This window comes from Oncorhynchus mykiss, chromosome 12 (assembly GCF_013265735.2).
Source record: "Oncorhynchus mykiss isolate Arlee chromosome 12, USDA_OmykA_1.1, whole genome shotgun sequence".
In the NCBI taxonomy this organism is placed as follows: Eukaryota; Metazoa; Chordata; class Actinopteri; order Salmoniformes; family Salmonidae; genus Oncorhynchus; species Oncorhynchus mykiss.
The window spans coordinates 64,462,212-64,482,076 of record NC_048576.1 but is presented as its reverse complement, the minus strand read 5'-3'; the positions used below and the strand labels follow the sequence as shown (position 1 = coordinate 64,482,076).

The 19,865-nt window shown below is 43.0% G+C and overlaps 2 protein-coding genes across 3 annotated transcripts; both read right to left on the bottom strand.

The window, feature by feature from the left end:
* Positions 1-3,951: 3,951 nt before the first annotated feature.
* On the bottom strand, positions 3,952-6,365 carry LOC110539154 (testis-expressed protein 33). The gene is made up of 5 exons (XM_021626114.2): positions 6,268-6,365; positions 5,552-5,607; positions 5,281-5,413; positions 5,000-5,110; positions 3,952-4,721 (listed from the first exon to the last, which is right to left on the bottom strand). The coding sequence occupies exons 2-5, from the start codon at positions 5,597-5,599 to the stop codon at positions 4,642-4,644; spliced, it is 372 nt and encodes a 123-aa protein (XP_021481789.2). The 5' UTR covers positions 5,600-5,607; positions 6,268-6,365; the 3' UTR covers positions 3,952-4,641.
* A 300-nt stretch (positions 6,366-6,665) lies between these two features.
* LOC110538025 (SUMO-conjugating enzyme UBC9) lies at positions 6,666-11,961 on the bottom strand. Of its 2 annotated transcripts, none has more exons than XM_021624559.2 (7): positions 11,811-11,961; positions 9,580-9,665; positions 9,396-9,479; positions 9,091-9,163; positions 7,950-8,059; positions 7,625-7,704; positions 6,666-7,429 (listed from the first exon to the last, which is right to left on the bottom strand). In XM_021624559.2, the coding sequence occupies exons 2-7, from the start codon at positions 9,643-9,645 to the stop codon at positions 7,366-7,368; spliced, it is 477 nt and encodes a 158-aa protein (XP_021480234.1). In that variant the 5' UTR covers positions 9,646-9,665; positions 11,811-11,961; the 3' UTR covers positions 6,666-7,365. The 2 variants fall into 2 exon arrangements, with proteins under 2 accessions (XP_021480234.1, XP_021480235.1); XM_021624560.2 differs by having other exon boundaries at positions 11,584-11,812.
* Positions 11,962-19,865: the final 7,904 nt, after the last annotated feature.

Genomic DNA, 19,865 nt, shown 5'->3' with positions numbered 1-19,865 from the left:
CTGTGGCAAGAAGGTTTGCTGTGTCTGTCAGCGTAGTGTCCAGAGCATGGAGGCGCTACCAGGAGACAGGCCAGTACATCAGGAGACGTGGAGGAGGCCGTAGGAAGGCAACAATCCAGCAGCAGGACAGCTAACTCTGTCTTTGTGCAAGGAGGAGCATTGCCAGAGCCCTGCAAAATGACCTCCAGCAGGCCACAAATGTGCATGTGTCTGCTCAAACGGTCAGAAACAGACTCCATGAGGGTGGTATGAGGGCCCGACGTCCACAGGTGGGGGATGTGCTTACAGCCCAAGACACCAAGATTGGCAAATTCGCCATTGGCGCCCTGTGCTCTTCACAGATGAAAGCAGGTTCACACTGAGCACATGTGACAGACGTGACAGAGTCTGGAGATGCCGTGGAGAACGTTCTGCTGCCTGCAACATCCTCCAGCATGACCGGTTTGGCGGTGGGTCAGTCATGGTGTGGGGTGGCAATTCTTTTGGGGACCGCAAAAGATGTCAGTCTCTCGATGTGCAAAACTGATAGAGACATACCCCAAGCGACTTACAGCTGTAATCGCAGCAAAAGGTGGCGCTACAAAGTATTAACTTAAGGGGGCTGAATAATTTTGCACGCCCAATTTTTCAGTTTTTGATTTGTTAAAAAAGTTTGAAATATCCAATAAATGTCATTCCACTTCATGATTGTGTCCCACTTGTTGTTGATTCTTCACAAAATAATACAGTTTTATATCTTTATGTTTGAAGCCTGAAATGTGGCAAAAGGTCGCAAAGTTCAAGGGGGCCGAATACTTTCGCAAGGCACTGTATATATATATCAATGATGTCACTCTTGCTGCTGGTGATTCTCTGATCCACCTCTACGCAGGCGACACCATTCTGTATACCTCTGGCCCTTCTTTGGACAATGTGTTAACAAACCTCCAGACTGTTATCCCCATATTGTTATTTTTTGCTCCTTTGCACCCCAGTATCTCTAGTTGCACGTTCATCTTCTGCACATCTATCACTCCAGCGTTAACGCTAAATTGTAATTATTTTGTCACTATGGTCTATTTATTGCCTTACCTCCATAATCTTACTAAATTTGCACACACTGTATATAGATTTTTCTATTGTGTTATTGACTGTACGTTTCTATATCACGTGTAACTTTATGTTGTGTCGCACTGCTTTGCTTTATCTTGGCCAGGTCACAGTTGCACCATAGTACCATCAAAGCTCATCACTAAGCTAAGGATCCTGGGACCAAACACCTCCCTCTGAAACTGGATCCTGGACTTCCTGACGGGCCGCCCCCAGGTGGTGAGGGTAGGTAGCAACACATCTGCCACGCTGATCCTCACGACTGGAGCTCCCCAGGGGTGCGTGCTCAGTTCCCTCCTGTACTCCCTGTTCACCCACGACTGCAAGGCCAGGCACGACTCCAACACCATCATTAAATTTGCAGACGACACAACAGTGATAGGCCTGATCACCAACAACAATGAGACAGCCTATAGGGAGGAGGTCAGAGACCTGGCCGGTTGGTGCCAGAATAACAACCTCAACGTAACCAAGACTAAGGAGATGATTGTGGATTACAGGAAAAGGAGGACTGGGCACGCCCCTATTCTCATCGACGGGGCTGTAGTGGAGCAGGTTGAGAGCTTCAAGTTCCTTGGTGTCCGCATCACCAACAAACTAGAATGGTCACGACAAAGCCTATCCCCCCTCAGGAAACTAAAAAGATTTGGCATGGGTACTGAGATCCTCAAAACGTTCTACAGCTGCAACATCGAGAGCATTCTGACTGGTTGCATCACTGCCTGGTACGGCAATTGCTCGGTCCTCGACCGCAAGGCACTACAGAGGGTAGTGCGTACAGCACAGTACATCACTGGGGCAAAGCTGCCTGCCATCCAGGACCTCTACACGAGGCGGAGTCGGAGGAAGGCCTTAAAAATTGTCAAAGACCCCAGCCACACCAGTCATAGACTGTTCTCTCTAACATCACATGGTAAGCGGTACCGGAGTGCCAAGTCTAGGACAAAAAGGCTTCTCAACAGTTTTTACCCCCAAGCCTGCTGAACAGGTAATCAAATGGCTACCCGGAATATCTGCATCTGTTCATCATATATGCATAGTCACTTTAACCATATCTACATGTACATACTATCTCAATCAGCCTGACTAACCGGTATTTGTGTGTAGCCTCGCTACTGTTTTTCACTGTCTTTTTACTGTTGTTTTTATTTCTTTACTTACCTATGGTTCACCTAATACCTTTTTTGCACTATTGATTAGAGCCTGTAAGTAAGCATTTCACTGTAAGGTCTACACACCTGTTGTATTCGGCGCACGTGACAAATAAACTTTGGTTTGTAAATGAGAGCTTGTTCTCAACTGGCCTACCTGGTTAAGTAAAGGAGAAACAAAAAATCTACCAAAAAAATAAACAAACATTGCCAGTAAAATGGCCTAACTGAAGAGCTCAGTGACTTTCAACGTGGCACCGTCACAGGATGCCACCTTTCCAACAAGTCAGTTTGTAAAATATCTGCCCTGCTAATGCTGTTCCGGTCAACTGTAAGTGCAGTTATTGTGAAGTGGAAACGTCTAGGAGCAACAACGGCTCAGCCACGAAGTGGTAGGCCACATAAGCTCATAGAATGGGATCGCCGTGTGCTGAAGTGCGTAGCACGTAAATATAGTTTGTCCTCGGTTGCCACTCACTACTGAGTTCCAAACTGCCTCTGGAAGCAACGTCAGTACAATAACTGTTCTTCGGGAGCTTCATGAAATGGGTTTACATAGCCAAGCACCGCACAGAAGCCTAAGATCACCATGCTCAATTCCAAGCGTCGGCTGGAGTGGCGTAAAGCTTGCAGGTATTGGACTCTGGAGCAGTGGAAACACCATCTCTGGAGTAATGAATCACACTTCACCATCTGGCAATCCTTTGGACAAATCTAGGTTTGGCGGTACAAGGAGAATGCTACCTACCCCAACGCATAGCATCAACTGTAAAGTTTGGCGGATGAGGAATAATGATCTGGGGCTGTTTTTCATAGTTTGGGCTAAGCCCCTTAGTTCCAGTGAAAGGAAATCTTAATGCTACAGCATACAATGACATTCTAGAGAATTATATGATTTACAACTTTGTGGCAACAGATGGGGGAAGGTCCTTTCCTGTTTCAGCATGCACAAAGCGAGGACCATACAGAAATGGTTTGTCGAGGTTGGTGTGGAAGAACTTGACAGGCCTGCACAGAGCCCTGACCTCAAACCCATCGAACACCTTTGGGAGGAATTGGAACACCGACTGCGAGCCAGGCCTAATTACCCAACATCAGTGCCCTACCTCACGAATGCTCTTGAGGCTGAATGGAAGAAAGACCCTGCAGCAATGTACCAACATCTAGTGAAAATCCTTCGCAGAAGAGTGGCTGTTATAGCAGCAAAGGGGGGACCAATTCCATATTAATGGCCATGAATTTGGAATTTCCCTAATTTGACACCACAGTCAAGAAATATGTAAGAGTAACATGACGCACAAAACCCCCCACTAAATGTCAGCAGGAGAAAGGGGAACATGATCTTTTGAGATTAATTATTAACAACATCTCAGTATTCCTTCCACTCGGCTCAGTATGACAGTTTATGTCTTATTGTTGGGTGAGTAAAGTGAATCAGTATAACTTCAAAAAACACATGTTATCCTCTAAAGCCCCAGTATGGATAGTCTCTATAGCCTCTAGACCGAACACGACAACAAAGATAGAGATGAGGTTGTGACAAAAAGACCGTTTCTGTGGTTTTTCGTTGAAACCACGTCAGTGATGCTGCCACTTTGCATTAGTCTGCTACTTCTTCATGGTAAAAAGACATCCGAGACAAAAATCCCCTCCAACCGTTCATCCTTTGAGCATTTTCATTATTTTCTGTTTCATTCATTCCATCAGTTCTTATTCTTGTCATTTCAGCAATTTCATTGATAATAAGGTCAGGGGGATTACAGCTACTTACATGTACATTTGAGACTTGTGCACAGATTAAGTAAACATTTTCTTCAATATTACTTCAAAAAGTACTTGAAAAATACTTCAAAGCAGCTACTACAAGTTTCCAACCTAAAAACATTGGTTGATGTGGTAACCACCTAATTGTGGTTTATGTCATCTTCTTCTGTTGGTAAAACTGAATTTACATTTTAAAGTTTCATCTGAATATCGATAGAAACTGGATTAGATTACTAGTTTAACCATATAATCACTTTCAGTGAGTTTCAGTACTATGAGTAGATTTTTTGATGACAGCTATGAATACATCCCCTCAGAAGTAAATGAGCCCTACAATACACAGAACATCAGGTGAAGGTGAAGGATGCTGTTCTGCTTTTATTGCAGCAAAAGAGAGATCATGAACTTGTGTCTACATACAAATTGTTGTTTTAGCATGGGTTGTTTTTTTTACGTTTTGAGAGTTTGTGGCAATGGTTGTGTGTGTGTGCATGTGCAAGTGTGTGCATGACCTAGTGTACCAGAAAGGGTTTGTAAGGGCTTGCATGTAGATATATGTGTAAAAAGAGGTGTAAATTATGTGGAAGGTGCATAGGGGGCTGCGGTGAGGGTGTGAAATGGCCACTGCATCATGGCCTCATTTAGACCCTTTGTTCTCCATTTCCTTTAGCGTCTTGTTCAACTTCTGATTCACAATGTTTCTTTCTGTCCATTTCACTATGAAAGAACAAATAAAAGGAAGGAGAATGAAAAGGGAGTTTGGGTATAAGTGGATGTAGCAAGGATCGGTCGTCATATCATTGGTAGTAGTAATCAAATAAGTGGTGTTTATTTTTAGCTTATTAGCTTTTTATTTAGCTATTATCTAACTTATTATCAAAGCATTTTATGAATAATGTAGCACTATTTGTATTCATAGTACTACTAGGAGCGGTAGTAGTAGTGGTAGTAATAGTTGATATAGCAATAAGTGGCATTAGCAGCAGGTCACCCACCCATGTCATCAGTCCTGCGGCCGTACCAACACTGGGGGTCTGTAGGAGGGGCAGGCAAGGGGTGAACGATGTATGAGTCTTTTACCAGGGACTTCCACACCAGAGGAGCTCCTGGGAAGAATAGAATAGAAACATGGACAGGAAAAGAAAAGAACATGAGCATTAGACAGAGGAACCGTAATCCTTGACTGTATATGTCACAGATAATTCTGTCACAGATAATTCACTTTGGTATCATACTGAATCAGGGATGCCCAACAGTGACCTGGTGCAACACTGACCTGGAAAGATGTTGGTGCGCAGACAGTGTCCCAGGCTGTGGTAGGAGCAGTGGGGAGGGACGAAGGCTGACTCTGTGTCAGTATAGTGAGGCAGAAAGAGAGAAGGAACCTCGGGGCATGCTAAAACTCTCACCTTCAACACACAAACACATGCAGACGCACACAGTTGCAAAAACATAGTTGAGAGCTTTGTAGTGTACATAGGTTGTTGTGGAATACCAAGTTTTGGTATTTAAACTGAATTATTCCATCCCTCTCCTACGCTACTGACCTGCGGCATGTCTCCAACTGTTGTCTCCGGCTGGCCGGTGGAGGTCATTGCCTTGACTAACAAACAAGAGGCGAAGAGGATTCTAGGTAATGTAAGCAGAGAACTGAACTAAAGAATGCACTGCCTGACCACAAATGTTCTTGTTGTTGGTACAGTCCTGTAGGTTTCCCTTGTCAACATTCACTGTCCAGTGTTCCATCAAAAGATGCAGCATTATAAGATCCTTTATAATAAATCTGATGCACAAACATTTGGGAAACCATGAGTCATAAATCAACATCTGCTAATAGAGATTAAAATGGTACTTTTCTCGACTTATAGTAACTGTTTGACAGAGTATTGGCTTTCAAAAGGACTCTTTGCCACTGAAAAGGTTCATTTAAACCCAACAGAAAATTATATTGTGCTGCCCTCCCGCGGATAAGATTACTTCTGCACAGTTGACAGGTGCGTCTACTTTCAAAATCAATAATTTATACAATACAGTAATAGTATTAATAAAATCTTAGCCTAAACCAAAGCTCAAACTGAACCAAACCGGAAAAATGTGACAATCTTATTTTCCTGACATGAATACATTGTAGCTTGGACAGGTGGGCTACGAGAACAATCGTTGGCGCGTTTAATTATCACGTGCCAGGTGCATGGAATAGAATTCCCGAAAGTGAAAATTATATTTTACATTATTTTATTAAAGTTAGCCTAAATATACTTACATCTGTGCTACGATTCAGAGCCTCAGTCACTGTGTATTTTTGCGATCCTGCAGCTAACCTTACCTCAATAAATTAGAGTTTTCTGAACACCACTCATCGTCCAATCAGCGTGAAGAGTAACACGTTATCTGGATAATGATGTCACAATTATACTAAAAGACGCGTAAAACGCTCTGATACAGTAGAGCGCATTACCTGAAATTTGAACTCCATATTCAGAGCTAAAGGTCATTCAGTTATTCAATATAACACCACCACAGGGAAATAAAGTTTATAGCTTAATCCCTCATAACAGTTCAAATAAAGTATACCTACTAAATACTAATATTCTGTACATTTACCACACACAGACAATAAAACATTCAACTATCAAAGAAAAAAGGACAAAGGACAAACAGTTTTGTATTTCCCATTCAATTAACTTTATTTCACAATTCTTACATTTAAAATGTGTTCATTACTTTAATACCACACACAAATATCAACTTGCTAAAACAATAGAAAAAAACATAAGATCCATATGGACCTACATATTTATATTATGTACATACACTCAAGTCTTTGGAGGTAAACCTCTTCAGCTCTCTATGCAGCACACTCTCACCACTGACATCCATCTTATTAAAGAGACATCCCAATAAAAATCTACAATTAAATTCAATGTGATCAGACATTTCAAAAAATAAGGCTCACTTATTGATTTTCTGTCTGCATTTTGGGGGCTAATTTATTTAAGTACAGATTGTTTCAAAATGATGCATCAGACACTACAATTCGAAATGATTTGTTATTAAATAAGTGATATTTGATAAGACTAAATATCAGGAAAAGTAGCTTCCTGATTTACAGATCACAAATGCAAATGGCGTTTTAGGCATGTGATTTAAGCATGCTTTAGAAGTGAACTAGGCAAAAAGAAATTTGGACAAAAAGAATAATTTTTTGTTTTGTTTTAAAATGGCTCTCATGTAGAGTACATTACATTTTTCTCATGTGAAGAAGAACATATCAAATTGTAGATTGATCATTGGATTGGTCCTCTAAGTGCTGCTTGCTGTTCAGTACCCAGGTGTTGTATCAGGCTTCTCAGGCTGAGCTTTATGTGGGGGCAAACTTCTTGGCCTGCGCCCTCACCCTCTTCTCATAGTCCATTCTGTTCTGACTAAAAGAGGAAACAAAGGGGGATTAGTCCATTATAAAATTGAGTATCACTCAACAAGGCTATACTTTTCAGTTTAACTAAGTGGGATTGTGTATGTTTGCAAGTGTCTTATAAAGCACACTAAGAGCCCCTTTGCCTGAATCAATTATACAGTACAACGTTCAAAAAGAGAAAAGTATCTCAACCGAAACTCACCAGTAAATTGTGTAGGCTTCTGCTTGTGCTGGGTCTTGGATGTTGGGTTCATTGAGTAGCTCTTGGATACCCAACAGGATCTGTGAATACAAAACAGATGAAGTCAGCTTTTAGAATGGATTGAAATACAAAACAATGTAGATGAGAAGACAATCACACGACCAGGGAATACCATGCATTGATCCACGTAAAATATACAGTAATTTGATGCCTGTTGAGCCAATGTCGTACATTCCTCCAAACCGGTGAAATCACTGAAGCCTCTCCCATTCTTTATGTCTTTATGTGTGTGTGTGTGTGTGTGTGTGTGTATGTGTGTATGTGCCTGCTTGATGGTGATGGCTGGCCTCCAGTCCTTCTCCTCCTCCAGGATGGAAAGACACACCGTGCCAGATGGGTAGACATTGGGGTGGAAAATGGGCGGCTCAAACTTGCCTGAGAGGATATAGAATAGATGATTTCTATTAAAAAGGATTTCTGATGACTTCCTTATCATCGATATCAAAAATGACTAGGGCCTCTGTCATTGCCAAAGGGTATATAACAAAGTATTGACAAAACTTTTGTTATTGACCAAATACTTATTTTCCACCATAATTTGCAAATAAATTCATTAAAAATCCTACAATGTGATTTTCTGGATTTTTTTTCTCATTTTGTCTGTCATAGTTGAAGTGTACCTATGATGAAAATGACAGGCCTCATCTTTTTAAGTGGGAGAACTTGCACAATTGGTGGCTGACTAAATACTTTTTTGCCCCACTGTATATACAGTATGAGAGTAGCAGCTCAAGCAGGCAGCGGCGAGGGGACCTGCGGTGTGAGACATCAGTGACGAGGGGAACAGGAAGGGGAGAGAGAGTTTACCAGCGCAAGTCGACTTGGTTGCTAACTTATTGCTAGTTATTTATCACCTCATCTGATTACATAGTACCTGTCTTGACTGCATCAAAATTAGAGAAACAAGTTAAGTAAGCTAGCTAATGTTAGCTTGGCTAATTGAGACTACATAACTGTGCTTTCTCCCCTTACAACTATTCAGATTATTAAGTACCAGCCTATCTGTTGGCTCCTGGTGTTGTAGCCGGTACTTCTCATTTAACCTTTAGTTCTGTCATTTTAATTCCATCTCCCACTGATTAGCCTAGATATCTCCTAATAACTTGCCACACGGAGGCTCTAGATCTATTGGTCAACAACAACAAGCTACACGCGTCACTCTCCTGAAAGCAAGAGCAGCATGATACAACACCCCCCTTCCCCCGCGCAGGGAGCACGATGTAGACCATCTGAATTCACAAAGAATTTTATGCATTTTTCTTATAACAGAAGCCCCCCCAATCCCCATTTGTCACTTCCCTGCTGCACTTCCCTATGTAATAATCTTATCAACCAACAAATGGAAATATATCAGACAGTGACATCAACACCTTCCTATTGAGGTAATCATGTGCAGGATTACTCACATTTTGGCGGCGAGGAAGGATAGTCATCTTTGAACAGCATTCTGAGTTTGTATTGGCCTCCCTCCCACAGTGTCTAGAGAATTGAAGAATATAGTCATTACATCCATGAATTGTATGTTTGTAGGGAGTGCCTACACACTATAAAAAACACCTTTAACTGAGAACACATCAGTTTACATTTGTGTTGGCCATTTTTTGATGTACGATAAGAAAGACTATGATATCTGTTTACTCATTCTGACAGACTGCTAGTGATTGTTGGATCTTGTTAGAATAAAAACTACAGAATGTGAAAGTTGACAAACCCCCTTCTTCCCTGGAATGGCGCATTCCCAGTTCATAAGGTTCATAGTGCCATCAGGATTTTTGGTAGGCACAGCAACAAAACCCTGAGGGAGAGAGGGAGGAAATAAGTTTTGAGGAACAAGCTTGCCTTCTGCAAATCATCATAACAAGTTTATTTTCATTGTTTGTATGGTAGCTCCTCACAAATGGGTGGTCTTTCCTCCATGCTTTGCGCTCCTGTGACAGTCTACTAAGAGCGATACCAGACATTTCTACTCATTAACACAGTCCTGTGGGGAGACATAAAAACACTCAATTAACTTGGCTAGATAGCTACACATCCTTGTTCTCTAGTGGTTTTGCTAACTAACATTTTTATTGGAAATGTCCAGATATACTATAGTTGGGTTAAGGGTTGGGGAGTAATTGATAACATGTAATCAGTTACATGTAAAACTATTACAAAAAACCTCACTGGTTACAATCAGTTACAATACGAGCAAAAAATATAGTAATCGGATTACAGATACATTTGAAAAACTAGATGAAAAAATATATTATAACTCCTTGGTTTTCTCAATGACATTCAATTCAGTTTTAGTTTGTTCCACCTGAAGGTGTCTGACCACAAGTCAGAGACCACTATGACACACCAAATGTGTTTGATGGATTATTTTTGTCTTCTTCTAATGTCTCTTAAAGCGAACGTAATCCAAAAGAAACTGAAAGTAATCAGATTACATTACTGAGTCTGGGTAATCCAAACGTTACTTTACTGATCACAATTTTGGACAGGAAACTAGTAACACACAGATTACATTTAGAATGTGCCCAGCAGGTAGCCTTGTGGTTAAGAGCCTTGGAACAGTAACCGAAAGGTTGCTGGTTCAAATACCTGAGCAGACTAGGTGAAAAAAACTGTCAATGTGCCCTTAACACCAATTGCTTGTGTAGATCGCTCTGGATAAGAGCATCTGAAAATGGCTAAACTGTAAGTGTAAAATGTTGACTTGCCATTACTCATGAAAACTCATGATTCTTATGACATGAAGTTAACTTGAAAGCTAATCTTCACTAGCTATACAAAATGTCCCTTATTAATTTAAGATAGAAATTAAGTGGATGCTGCACCACAAACCCCAGAGGTGCCTTATTGCTATTATAAACTGGTTACAAACTTAATTGGACCACTAAATAGTAATTTGTCATACCTATGTTACCGGTCTGATATATCACGTCTTTCAGCCAATCACAAAACATTCAGGGCTCGAACCACCCACTTTATAACTAAATGGCTACAACGTTGAATACTCGTTTCTGATTGGCTTGAAGGGTATTCTAGAGCGTGTAATATTTCCCTAAATTGCATGGTAGAATTAAACGGCTATTTCAATGTTACATGTTCTATTTTAGAGCTGCATTTGAAAGCAAAAGTCGAATTGAAAACATTATTGTCATTGTTGAATTCGATTTCCATATTAGCAAGCTAGGACTAATGGTTAGGTTAGCTAAACTAGCAAATATGTTTGTTTGGTTACCAAGGCAACTACTGTAGCTATGAAGTAAACTTGCTAACTACTTCAGTGGTGTTGAACACATTTCTACCTGCGAATGTGTCCATTTATAGCCATGGTATAAAAGGGATAAATCAACTAGGAGCTCTATGCGTTCTCTGGAAAATAACTCCGTGGAAGGTTACTTCCACTCCGCGCAACACACATTCCCACTTTGACTCTGTACCGGTACCCTCTGTATGTAGCCTCGCTGTTGTTATTTTACTGCTGCATTTTAATTATGTTACTTTTATTTTCTATGTTTTACTTAACTTCTTAAAGTATTGTTGGTTAATGGCGTGTAACTAAGCATTTGAAAAAAATCAGAATGGCACAAATTCCCCGATATCAGGGTACTCATGTCAACGTGTTTGCTTTCAGAGCATATTTGATCCCAAATTACACCTGTTGTATTCGGCGCATGTGACAAATACAATTTGATTTGTTCATTATTTTCCATAGGACGCATAGCCCCTAGTTGATTATCCCTTACATATGGCTCTGGTTATTGATATTGTCAGTAGCTAGTTACCCTGCTAGCAGTCTAATTAGCAACAAATCATCAAACTAGCCAACCAACTTACATCCACCCACCTGTAACCATAGTTTGCTAATAACATGAAGTTCGTTTACAGGTAAATTGTTAGTTACTTACCTTACAATTCAAGTGATACTGTCTAGATGGCGTTCGCTTGTTGGTGCTTGCTAACGTTAGCTAGCTAAATTAGCTAGGGGGTGGCTAAAAACAATGAGCTGCGTCGCCTATTTCTTTTTACTATCAAAACTAGCTAAAGCTGCTTACTAATGACGATACTTTCGTGCTAATAATTTGACCAAGTTATTTCCCCTGACATAAATCGATAGATTGAGAGATTTCCTTACCTGTTACCGCATATGCGAATACCTGAACGGTAGCATTCAGCTAGTTAGCTCGCTAAAGATAAGAGGACCTCAATTTGTTTATCTCGACATAACCCACAGGCACTTCGCAGGGCACCTTTGATGGACATTCTTTTCGGCCATCTTTGGTGTGGCTTCATCTGGTGTTGTACAATTCTTTTTTGTTATATTATATATCGAAGCTTTTTATCAGTGGTCACCAACCTTTTGAAAGCCGCGATCTACAACTCAGATTTTAAAAAAATAAAACATTATTTAAACGTTTGCCAATGCAACATTAACCAGTTAATTACAGTTATTTAGCAATGAGGTTTGTGCAGTAGGCTATATGCCAAATTCATTGTCCCTGCATATTGGCTATGCTTGAATAGCCCTGCCAATGTTGTTATTTTCAGAACATTTAAGTGAGCATAACAATTGGCTTTTTTTCCCTTCTGGATATATATTATGGTCAGTCTGAGGAGAAGGAGGAAGCAACGGTGAGGCTGCTTCACACCCGATTCAACATCCCTCCGCCTTCCTTCCCTTCGTTGATCATGCAATATGGCACCTACAGAGATGGTCGCCTCGCTTCGAGTCCTTAGGAAACCATGCAATGTATATATATTTTTTTTATGTATTATTTCTTACATGGTTATTCCAGAAAATATGAAGTGTTATTACAGTGCCTTGCGAAAGTATTCGGCCCCCTTGAACTTTGCGACCTTTCGCCACATTTCAGGCTTCAAACATAAAGATATAAAACTGTATTTTTTTTGTGAAGAATCAACAACAAGTGGGACACAATCATGAAGTGGAACGACATTTATTGGATATTTCAAACTTTTTTAACAAATCAAAAACTGAAAAATTGGGCGTGCAAAATTATTCAGCCCCCTTAAGTTAATACTTTGTAGCGCCACCTTTTGCTGCGATTACAGCTGTAAGTCGCTTGGGGTATGTCTCTATCAGTTTTGCACATCGAGAGACTGACATTTTTTCCCATTCCTCCTTGCAAAACAGCTCGAGCTCAGTGAGGTTGGATGGAGAGCATTTGTGAACAGCAGTTTTCAGTTCTTTCCACAGATTCTCGATTGGATTCAGGTCTGGACTTTGACTTGGCCATTCTAACACCTGGATATGTTTATTTTTGAACCATTCCATTGTAAATTTTGCTTTGTGTTTTGGATCATTGTCTTGTTGGAAGACAAATCTCCGTCCCAGTCTCAGGTCTTTTGCAGACTCCATCAGGTTTTCTTCCAGAATGGTCCTGTATTTGGCTCCATCCATCTTCCCATCAATTTTAACCATCTTCCCTGTCCCTGCTGAAGAAAAGCAGGCCCAAACCATGATGCTGCCACCACCATGTTTGACAGTGGGGATGGTGTGTTCAGCTGTGTTGCTTTTACACCAAACATAACGTTTTGCATTGTTGCCAAAAAGTTCAATTTTGGTTTCATCTGACCAGAGCACCTTCTTCCACATGTTTGGTGTGTCTCCCAGGTGGCTTGTGGCAAACTTTAAACGACACTTTTTATGGATATCTTTAAGAAATGGCTTTCTTCTTGCCACTCTTCCATAAAGGCCAGATTTGTGCAATATACGACTGATTGTTGTCCTATGGACAGAGTCTCCCACCTCAGCTGTAGATCTCTGCAGTTCATCCAGAGTGATCATGGGCCTCTTGGCTGCATCTCTGATCAGTCTTCTCCTTGTATGAGCTGAAAGTTTAGAGGGACGGCCAGGTCTTGGTAGATTTGCAGTGGTCTGATACTCCTTCCATTTCAATATTATCGCTTGCACAGTGCTCCTTGGGATGTTTAAAGCTTGGGAAATCTTTTTGTATCCAAATCCGGCTTTAAACTTCTTCACAACAGTATCTCGGACCTGCCTGGTGTGTTCCTTGTTCTTCATGATGCTCTCTGCGCTTTTAACAGACCTCTGAGACTATCACAGTGCAGGTGCATTTATACGGAGACTTGATTACACACAGGTGGATTGTATTTATCATCATTAGTCATTTAGGTCAACATTGGATCATTCAGAGATCCTCACTGAACTTCTGGAGAGAGTTTGCTGCACTGAAAGTAAAGGGGCTGAATAATTTTGCACGCCCAATTTTTCAGTTTTTGATTTGTTAAAAAAGTTTGAAATATCCAATAAATGTCGTTCCACTTCATGATTGTGTCCCACTTGTTGTTGATTCTTCACAAAAAAAATACAGTTTTATATCTTTATGTTTGAAGCCTGAAATGTGGCAAAAGGTCGCAAAGTTCAAGGGGGCCGAATACTTTCGCAAGGCACTGTACATATGGCCAGGAAGAACTATCGGATATAAGAGTGGCATCAACTTACCAACAATACGACTAGGAATACGACTTGCCCGAAGCGGATCCTTTGTTCGGACCACCACCCAGGACATTTGATCAAATCCCAGAGGCTGATCCAAAACAACGTTGCTGGAAGAAGTGGAAGACAGAGCGGCCTCCTGGTCAGACTTTGAAGACGTGCACACCACCCACCACTTCCGAGTATATTACTCACCAATGTCCAGTCTCTAGACAAAAATAAATTAAGGAAAGCGTTGCCCTCCAGAGAGACATCAGAGATTGTAACAATCTCTGTTTCACAGAAACATGGCTCTCTCGGGATATGTTGTTGGAGTCGGTACAGCCACCGGGTTTCTTCATGTGTTGCGCCGACAGAAATAAACATCTCTCTGGGAAGAAGGGCAGGGATGTTTGCTTCATGATTAGCGACTCATGGTGTAATCATTACAACATACGGGAACTCAAGTCCTTCTGTTCACCTGACATAGAATTCCTTACAATCAAATGCCGACCATATTATCTCCAAAGAGAATTCTCGTTTGTTATTTTCACAACTGTGTATATCCCCCTTCATGCAGATACCACGATGGCCCTCAAGGAACTTCATTCGACTCTATGTAAACTGGAAACCATATATCCTGAGGCTGCATTTATTGTAGCTGGGGATGTTAACAAAGCAAATTTGAGAGCAAGGCTACCAAAATTCTATCAGCATATTGATTGCAGCACTCAATCGGGCAATACACTGGACCACTGCTACTCTAACTTCCGCAATGTATACAAGGCCCTCTCCCGCCCTCCCTTCGGCAAATCTGACTACAACTACATTTTGCTCCTACCGTCCTATAGGCAGAAACTCAAACAGGATGTACCCGTGACAAGAACCATTCAACGCTGGTCTGACCAATCGGAATCCATGCTTCAAGATTGTTTTGATCACGCAGACTGGGAAATGTTCCAGGCAGCCTCAGAAAATCACATCGATTTATACACTGACTCTGTGAGTGAGTTTATAAGGAAGTGCATTGGAGATGTTGTACCCACTGTGACTATTAAAACCTACCCTAATCAGAATCCGTGGATAGATGGCGGCATTCACACAAAACTGCAAGCACGAAACAACACATTTAACAATGGAAAGATAACTGGGAATATGGCCAAATAAAAACAGTATAGTTATTCCCTCTACAAGGCAATTAAACAAGAGAAATGTCGGTATAGGGACAAAGTGGAATCGCAATTCAACGGCTCAGACACGAGACGTATGTGGCAGGGTCTACAGGCAATTACGGACTACAAAAAGAAAACCAGCCACGTCACGGACATCGGTGTCTTGCATCCAGACAAACTAAACATCTTCTTTGACCGCTTTGAGGATAATACATTGCCACAGACGCGGCCCGCTACCAAGGACTGCAGGCCCCACCTCTCCTTCTCCGTGGCCAACGTGAGTAAGACATTTAAACGTGTTAACCCTCACAAGACTGTTGGCCCAGACGGCATCCATAGCCATGTCCTCAGAGCATGCGCAGACCAGCTGGCTGGTGTGTTTGCGGACATATTCAATCACTCCCTATCCCAGTCTGCTATCCCCACATGATTCAAGATGGCCACCATTGTTCCTGTACCCAAAAAGGCAAATATAACTGATCTAAATGACTATCGCCCCGTAGCACTCACTTCTGTCATCATGAAGTGCTTTGAGAGACTAGTCAAGGATCATATCACCTCCACCTTACCTGCCACCCTAGACCCACTTCAGTTTTCATACCGCCCCATCAGTCCACAGACGATGCAATCTCCATCACACTGCACTATCCCATCTGGACAAGAGGAATACCTATGTAAGAATGGTGTTCATTGACTACAGCTCAACATTCAACACCATAGTACCGTTCAAGCACATCATGAAGCTTGAGGCCCTGGGTCTCAAGATGGTGAAGGTAGGAAAAAACATCTTCACCTTGCTAATCCTCAACACTGGGGCCCCACAAGGGTGCGTGCTCAGCCCCCTCCTGTACTCCCTGTTCACCCATGACTGCGTGGCCATGCACGCCTCCAACAAAATCATCAAGTTTGCTGACGAAACAACAGTAGTGGGCTTGAGGGCACTCGGAGTGTGGTGTCAGGAAAACAACCTCTCACTCAATGTCAACAAACAAAGAAGAAAGTCGTGGACTGCAGGAAACAGCAGAGGGAGCGCACCCCCCCCCCCCCCCCCCCCCCCTATCAACATGACGGGACAGTAGTGGAGAAGGTGGAACGTTTTAAGTTCCTCGGCATACACATCACAGACAAAGTGAAATGGTCCACCCACACAGCCGGTATGGTGAAGAAGGCGCAACAGCGCCTTTTCAACCTCAGTAGGCTGAAGAAATTTGACCTGTCACCTAAAACCCTGAAACTTTTACAGATGCACAATCGAGAGCATCCTGTCTGCCTGTATCACCACCTGTTACGGTAACTGCACCGCCCTCAACAGCAAGGCACTCCAGAGATTGGTGCGGTCTGCACAAAGCATCACCGGCGGCAAACTACCTGCCCTCCAGGACACCTACAGCACCCGATGTCACAGGAAGACCAAAAATATCATCAAGGACAACAACCACCCGAGCCACTGCCTGTTCACCCCGCTACCATCCAGAAGGTGAGGTCAGTACAGGTTCATCAAAGCTGGGACAGAGAGACTGAAATATAGCTTATATCTCAAGGTCATCAGACTGTTAAACAGCCCTGTTGGAACTAGAAGCACGAGCATTTCGCTACACTCACAATAACATCTGCTAACCATGTGTATGTGACCAATAAAATTTGATTTGATGAGAAACCTTGCCATGAGAGGATGGCTGCCAAGTACCATTCTGCTCTTCATCGTGGCATGCTGAAATAGCTGCTGCGTGTGGATGCATCCCTGCCAGCATTGACCAAAGACCTCAAGAACTGGATCACAGTTTTTATGCTGCAATATTTTGGAGCAACCCCCTGCTCCACACACCACTGGCAGAACATGCGCCACCTTGTGCCATAAGTTGACGTGGTAGACGAGGCCCTGGCACTCTGTAAGATGTTAACAACAGAGGGCTCAAGATCTAAACCAGACCATTTTCGCTGTTTAGCGGCCAGACCCACAGCTGCAGGCAGGAGGGATTTGGATGACACAATGTGCCCTCCACCTGTGACAGTAGGTCCGGCCTCCGAGGTAGTTCCCATGATGTCCCCGCTAAGAGTGACAGTATGGTGCTTAACCAGTGGCATCTCGGCCATCTCAGGGAAAGTAGAAGGGCCTGGTGGCCCGCTTCCCTGATTCTGTCCAGAGTCGCTGGAATCAGCAGAATCAGGGGGGAAGGCGTATAGCCTCTTCCTCAGCCACTCGTGGGCCAGGGCATCTAGGCCAAGTGGCTCAGGGGGGTTGGATATTGAGAACCAGAGGGGGCACTGTGTGTTCCTCTCTTAGGCAAAGAGATGCACCTCCACTTACCTAAAGAATCCTCACATGCGACTCATATTCAGGGATGTAGTCGCTTCTCCCCTTCCGGATGGCCTTCTCTGGACAGCATGTCCACCACAGTGTTCAGGATCCCTGGGAGGTGTACAGCTTTTAGTGACACCAGATTATTGTGTGACCACAGCAGAATTGTATGTGCCATCTTGAGGAGGTGGATGGAACCCAGACCCCCTTGGTGGTTTATGTATGCTACCACTGTGGTGCTGTCTGTCTGTACCAGTACATGTTTGTCCCACCTTTGTGGGAGAAATTTGAGTAGTGCTATCCAGACTGCTCAACTCCAGCATGTTGATGTGGAGTTTGGACCAGCTGGGGCTCCATGTCCCGCTGCCCGCCCTCCCCCTCAATACTGCTCCCCAACCTGTCAAGGAGGGTTCTGTTTGAACCCAGGCGTATCCAGCCTGAAAGGAAATTCAGGGATCGCCATCTTGCCCGTGCTCTTGTGTCTTTGTTTCATGGCCAGAAACAAAGACTTTCTTCTGAAACTCATCAGTCTATTCTTGTTCTGATAAATGAAGGTTATTCCATGCCAGAAATTGCCAAGAAACTGAAGATCTCGTACAACGCTGTGTACGACTCCCTTTTACAGAACAGCACAAACTGGCCCTAACCAGAATAGAAAGAGGAGAGAGAGGTCCCGGTGCACAACTGAGCAAGAGGGCAAGTAGAATAGTGTCTAGTTTGAGAAACGGAAGCTTCACAAATCCTCAACTGGCAGCTTCATTAAATAGTACCCGCAAAACACCAGTCTCAATGTCAACAGGGAAGAGGCGACTCTGGGATGCTGGCCTTGCTCAATCCTCTTGCTCAGTTTTGCAACGGGGCCTCCCACTCCTCTTTCTATTCTGGTGAGAGCCAGTCTGCGCTGCTCTGTGAAGGGAGTAGTACACAGCGTTGTACGAGATCTCCAGTGTCTTGGCAATTTCTCGCAAGGAATAGCCTTCATTTGTCAGAACAAGAATAGACTGACGAGATTCAGAAGAAAGTCTTTGTTTCTGGCCATTTTGAGCCTGTAATCGAACCCACAAATGCTAATATTCAACTAGTCTAAAGAATGCCAATTTTATTGCTTCTTTCATTAGAACAACAGTTTTCAGCTGTGCTATCATAATTGCAAAAGGGCTTTCTAATGATCAATTAGCCTTTTAAAATTATAAACACAACATGCCATTTGCAACACACGAGTGATGGTTTCTGATAATGGGCCTCTGTACGCCTATGTAAACGTCCCTTTTCAGGACCCTGTCTTTCATAGATAATTCGTAATAATCCAAATAACATCACAGATCTTCATTGTAAAGGTTTTATACACTGTTTCCCATGCCTGTTCAATGAACCATAAACAATTAATGAACATGCACCTGTGGAACGGTCGTTAAGACACTAACAGCATACAGCCGGAAGGCAATTAAGGTCACAGTAATGAAAACTTATGACACTAAAGAGACCTTTCTACTGACTGAAAAACACCAAAAGAAAGATGCCCAGGGTCCCTGCTCATCTGGGTGAATGTGCATTAGGCATGCTGCAAGGAGGCATGAGGACTGCAGATGTGGCTAGGGCAATAAATTGTAATGTCCTTACTGTGAGACGCCTAAGACAGCGCTACAGGAATACAGAATGGACAGCTGATCGTCCTCGCAGTGGCAGACTACGAGTAACAACACCTGCACAGGTTCGGTACATCCGAACATCACACCTGCTGGACAGGTACAGGATGGCAACAACCACTGCCCGAGTTACACCAGGAACGCACAATCCCTCCATCAGTGCTCAGACTGTCCGCAATAGGCTGAGAGAGGCTGGACTGAGGGCTTGTAGGCCTGTTGTAAGGCAGGTCCTCACCAGACATCACTGACAACAATGTCGCCTATGGGCACAAACCCACCATCGCTGGACCAGACAGGACTGGCAAAAAGTGCTCTTCACTGATGAGTTACGGTTTTGTCTCACCAGGGGTGATGGTCAGATTCGTGTTTATCGTCGAAGGAATGAGCGTTACACCGAGGCCTGTACTCTGGAGCGGGATCGATTTGGAGGGTCCTTCATGGTCTGGGGCAGTGTGTCACAGGATCATCGGACTGAGCTTGTTGTCATTGCAGGCAATCTCAACGCTGTGGGAAGACATCCTCCTCCCTCATGTGGTACCCTTCCTGCAGGCTCATCCTGACATGACCCTCAAGCATGACAATGCCACCAGCCATTCTACTCGTTCTGTGCGTG

Excerpts from the sequence above, each read along its gene's own strand:
- LOC110539154 (XM_021626114.2), bottom strand. The coding sequence starts at position 5,599 with ATGACCTCCACCGGCCAGCCGGAGACAACAGTTGGAGACATGCCGCAG. Across the intron at positions 5,414-5,551 it reads CAGTTGGAGACATGCCGCAG|GTGAGAGTTTTAGCATGCCC; the intron begins GTCAGTAGCGTA and ends TGTGTGTTGAAG. Across the intron at positions 5,111-5,280 it reads GCGCACCAACATCTTTCCAG|GAGCTCCTCTGGTGTGGAAG; the intron begins GTCAGTGTTGCA and ends TATTCTTCCCAG.
- LOC110538025 (XM_021624559.2), bottom strand. The coding sequence starts at position 9,645 with ATGTCTGGTATCGCTCTTAGTAGACTGTCACAGGAGCGCAAAGCATGG. Across the intron at positions 9,480-9,579 it reads GGAGGAAAGACCACCCATTT|GGTTTTGTTGCTGTGCCTAC; the intron begins GTGAGGAGCTAC and ends TCTCTCCCTCAG. Across the intron at positions 7,705-7,949 it reads CAGCCATCACCATCAAGCAG|ATCCTGTTGGGTATCCAAGA; the intron begins GCACATACACAC and ends TTGTATTCACAG.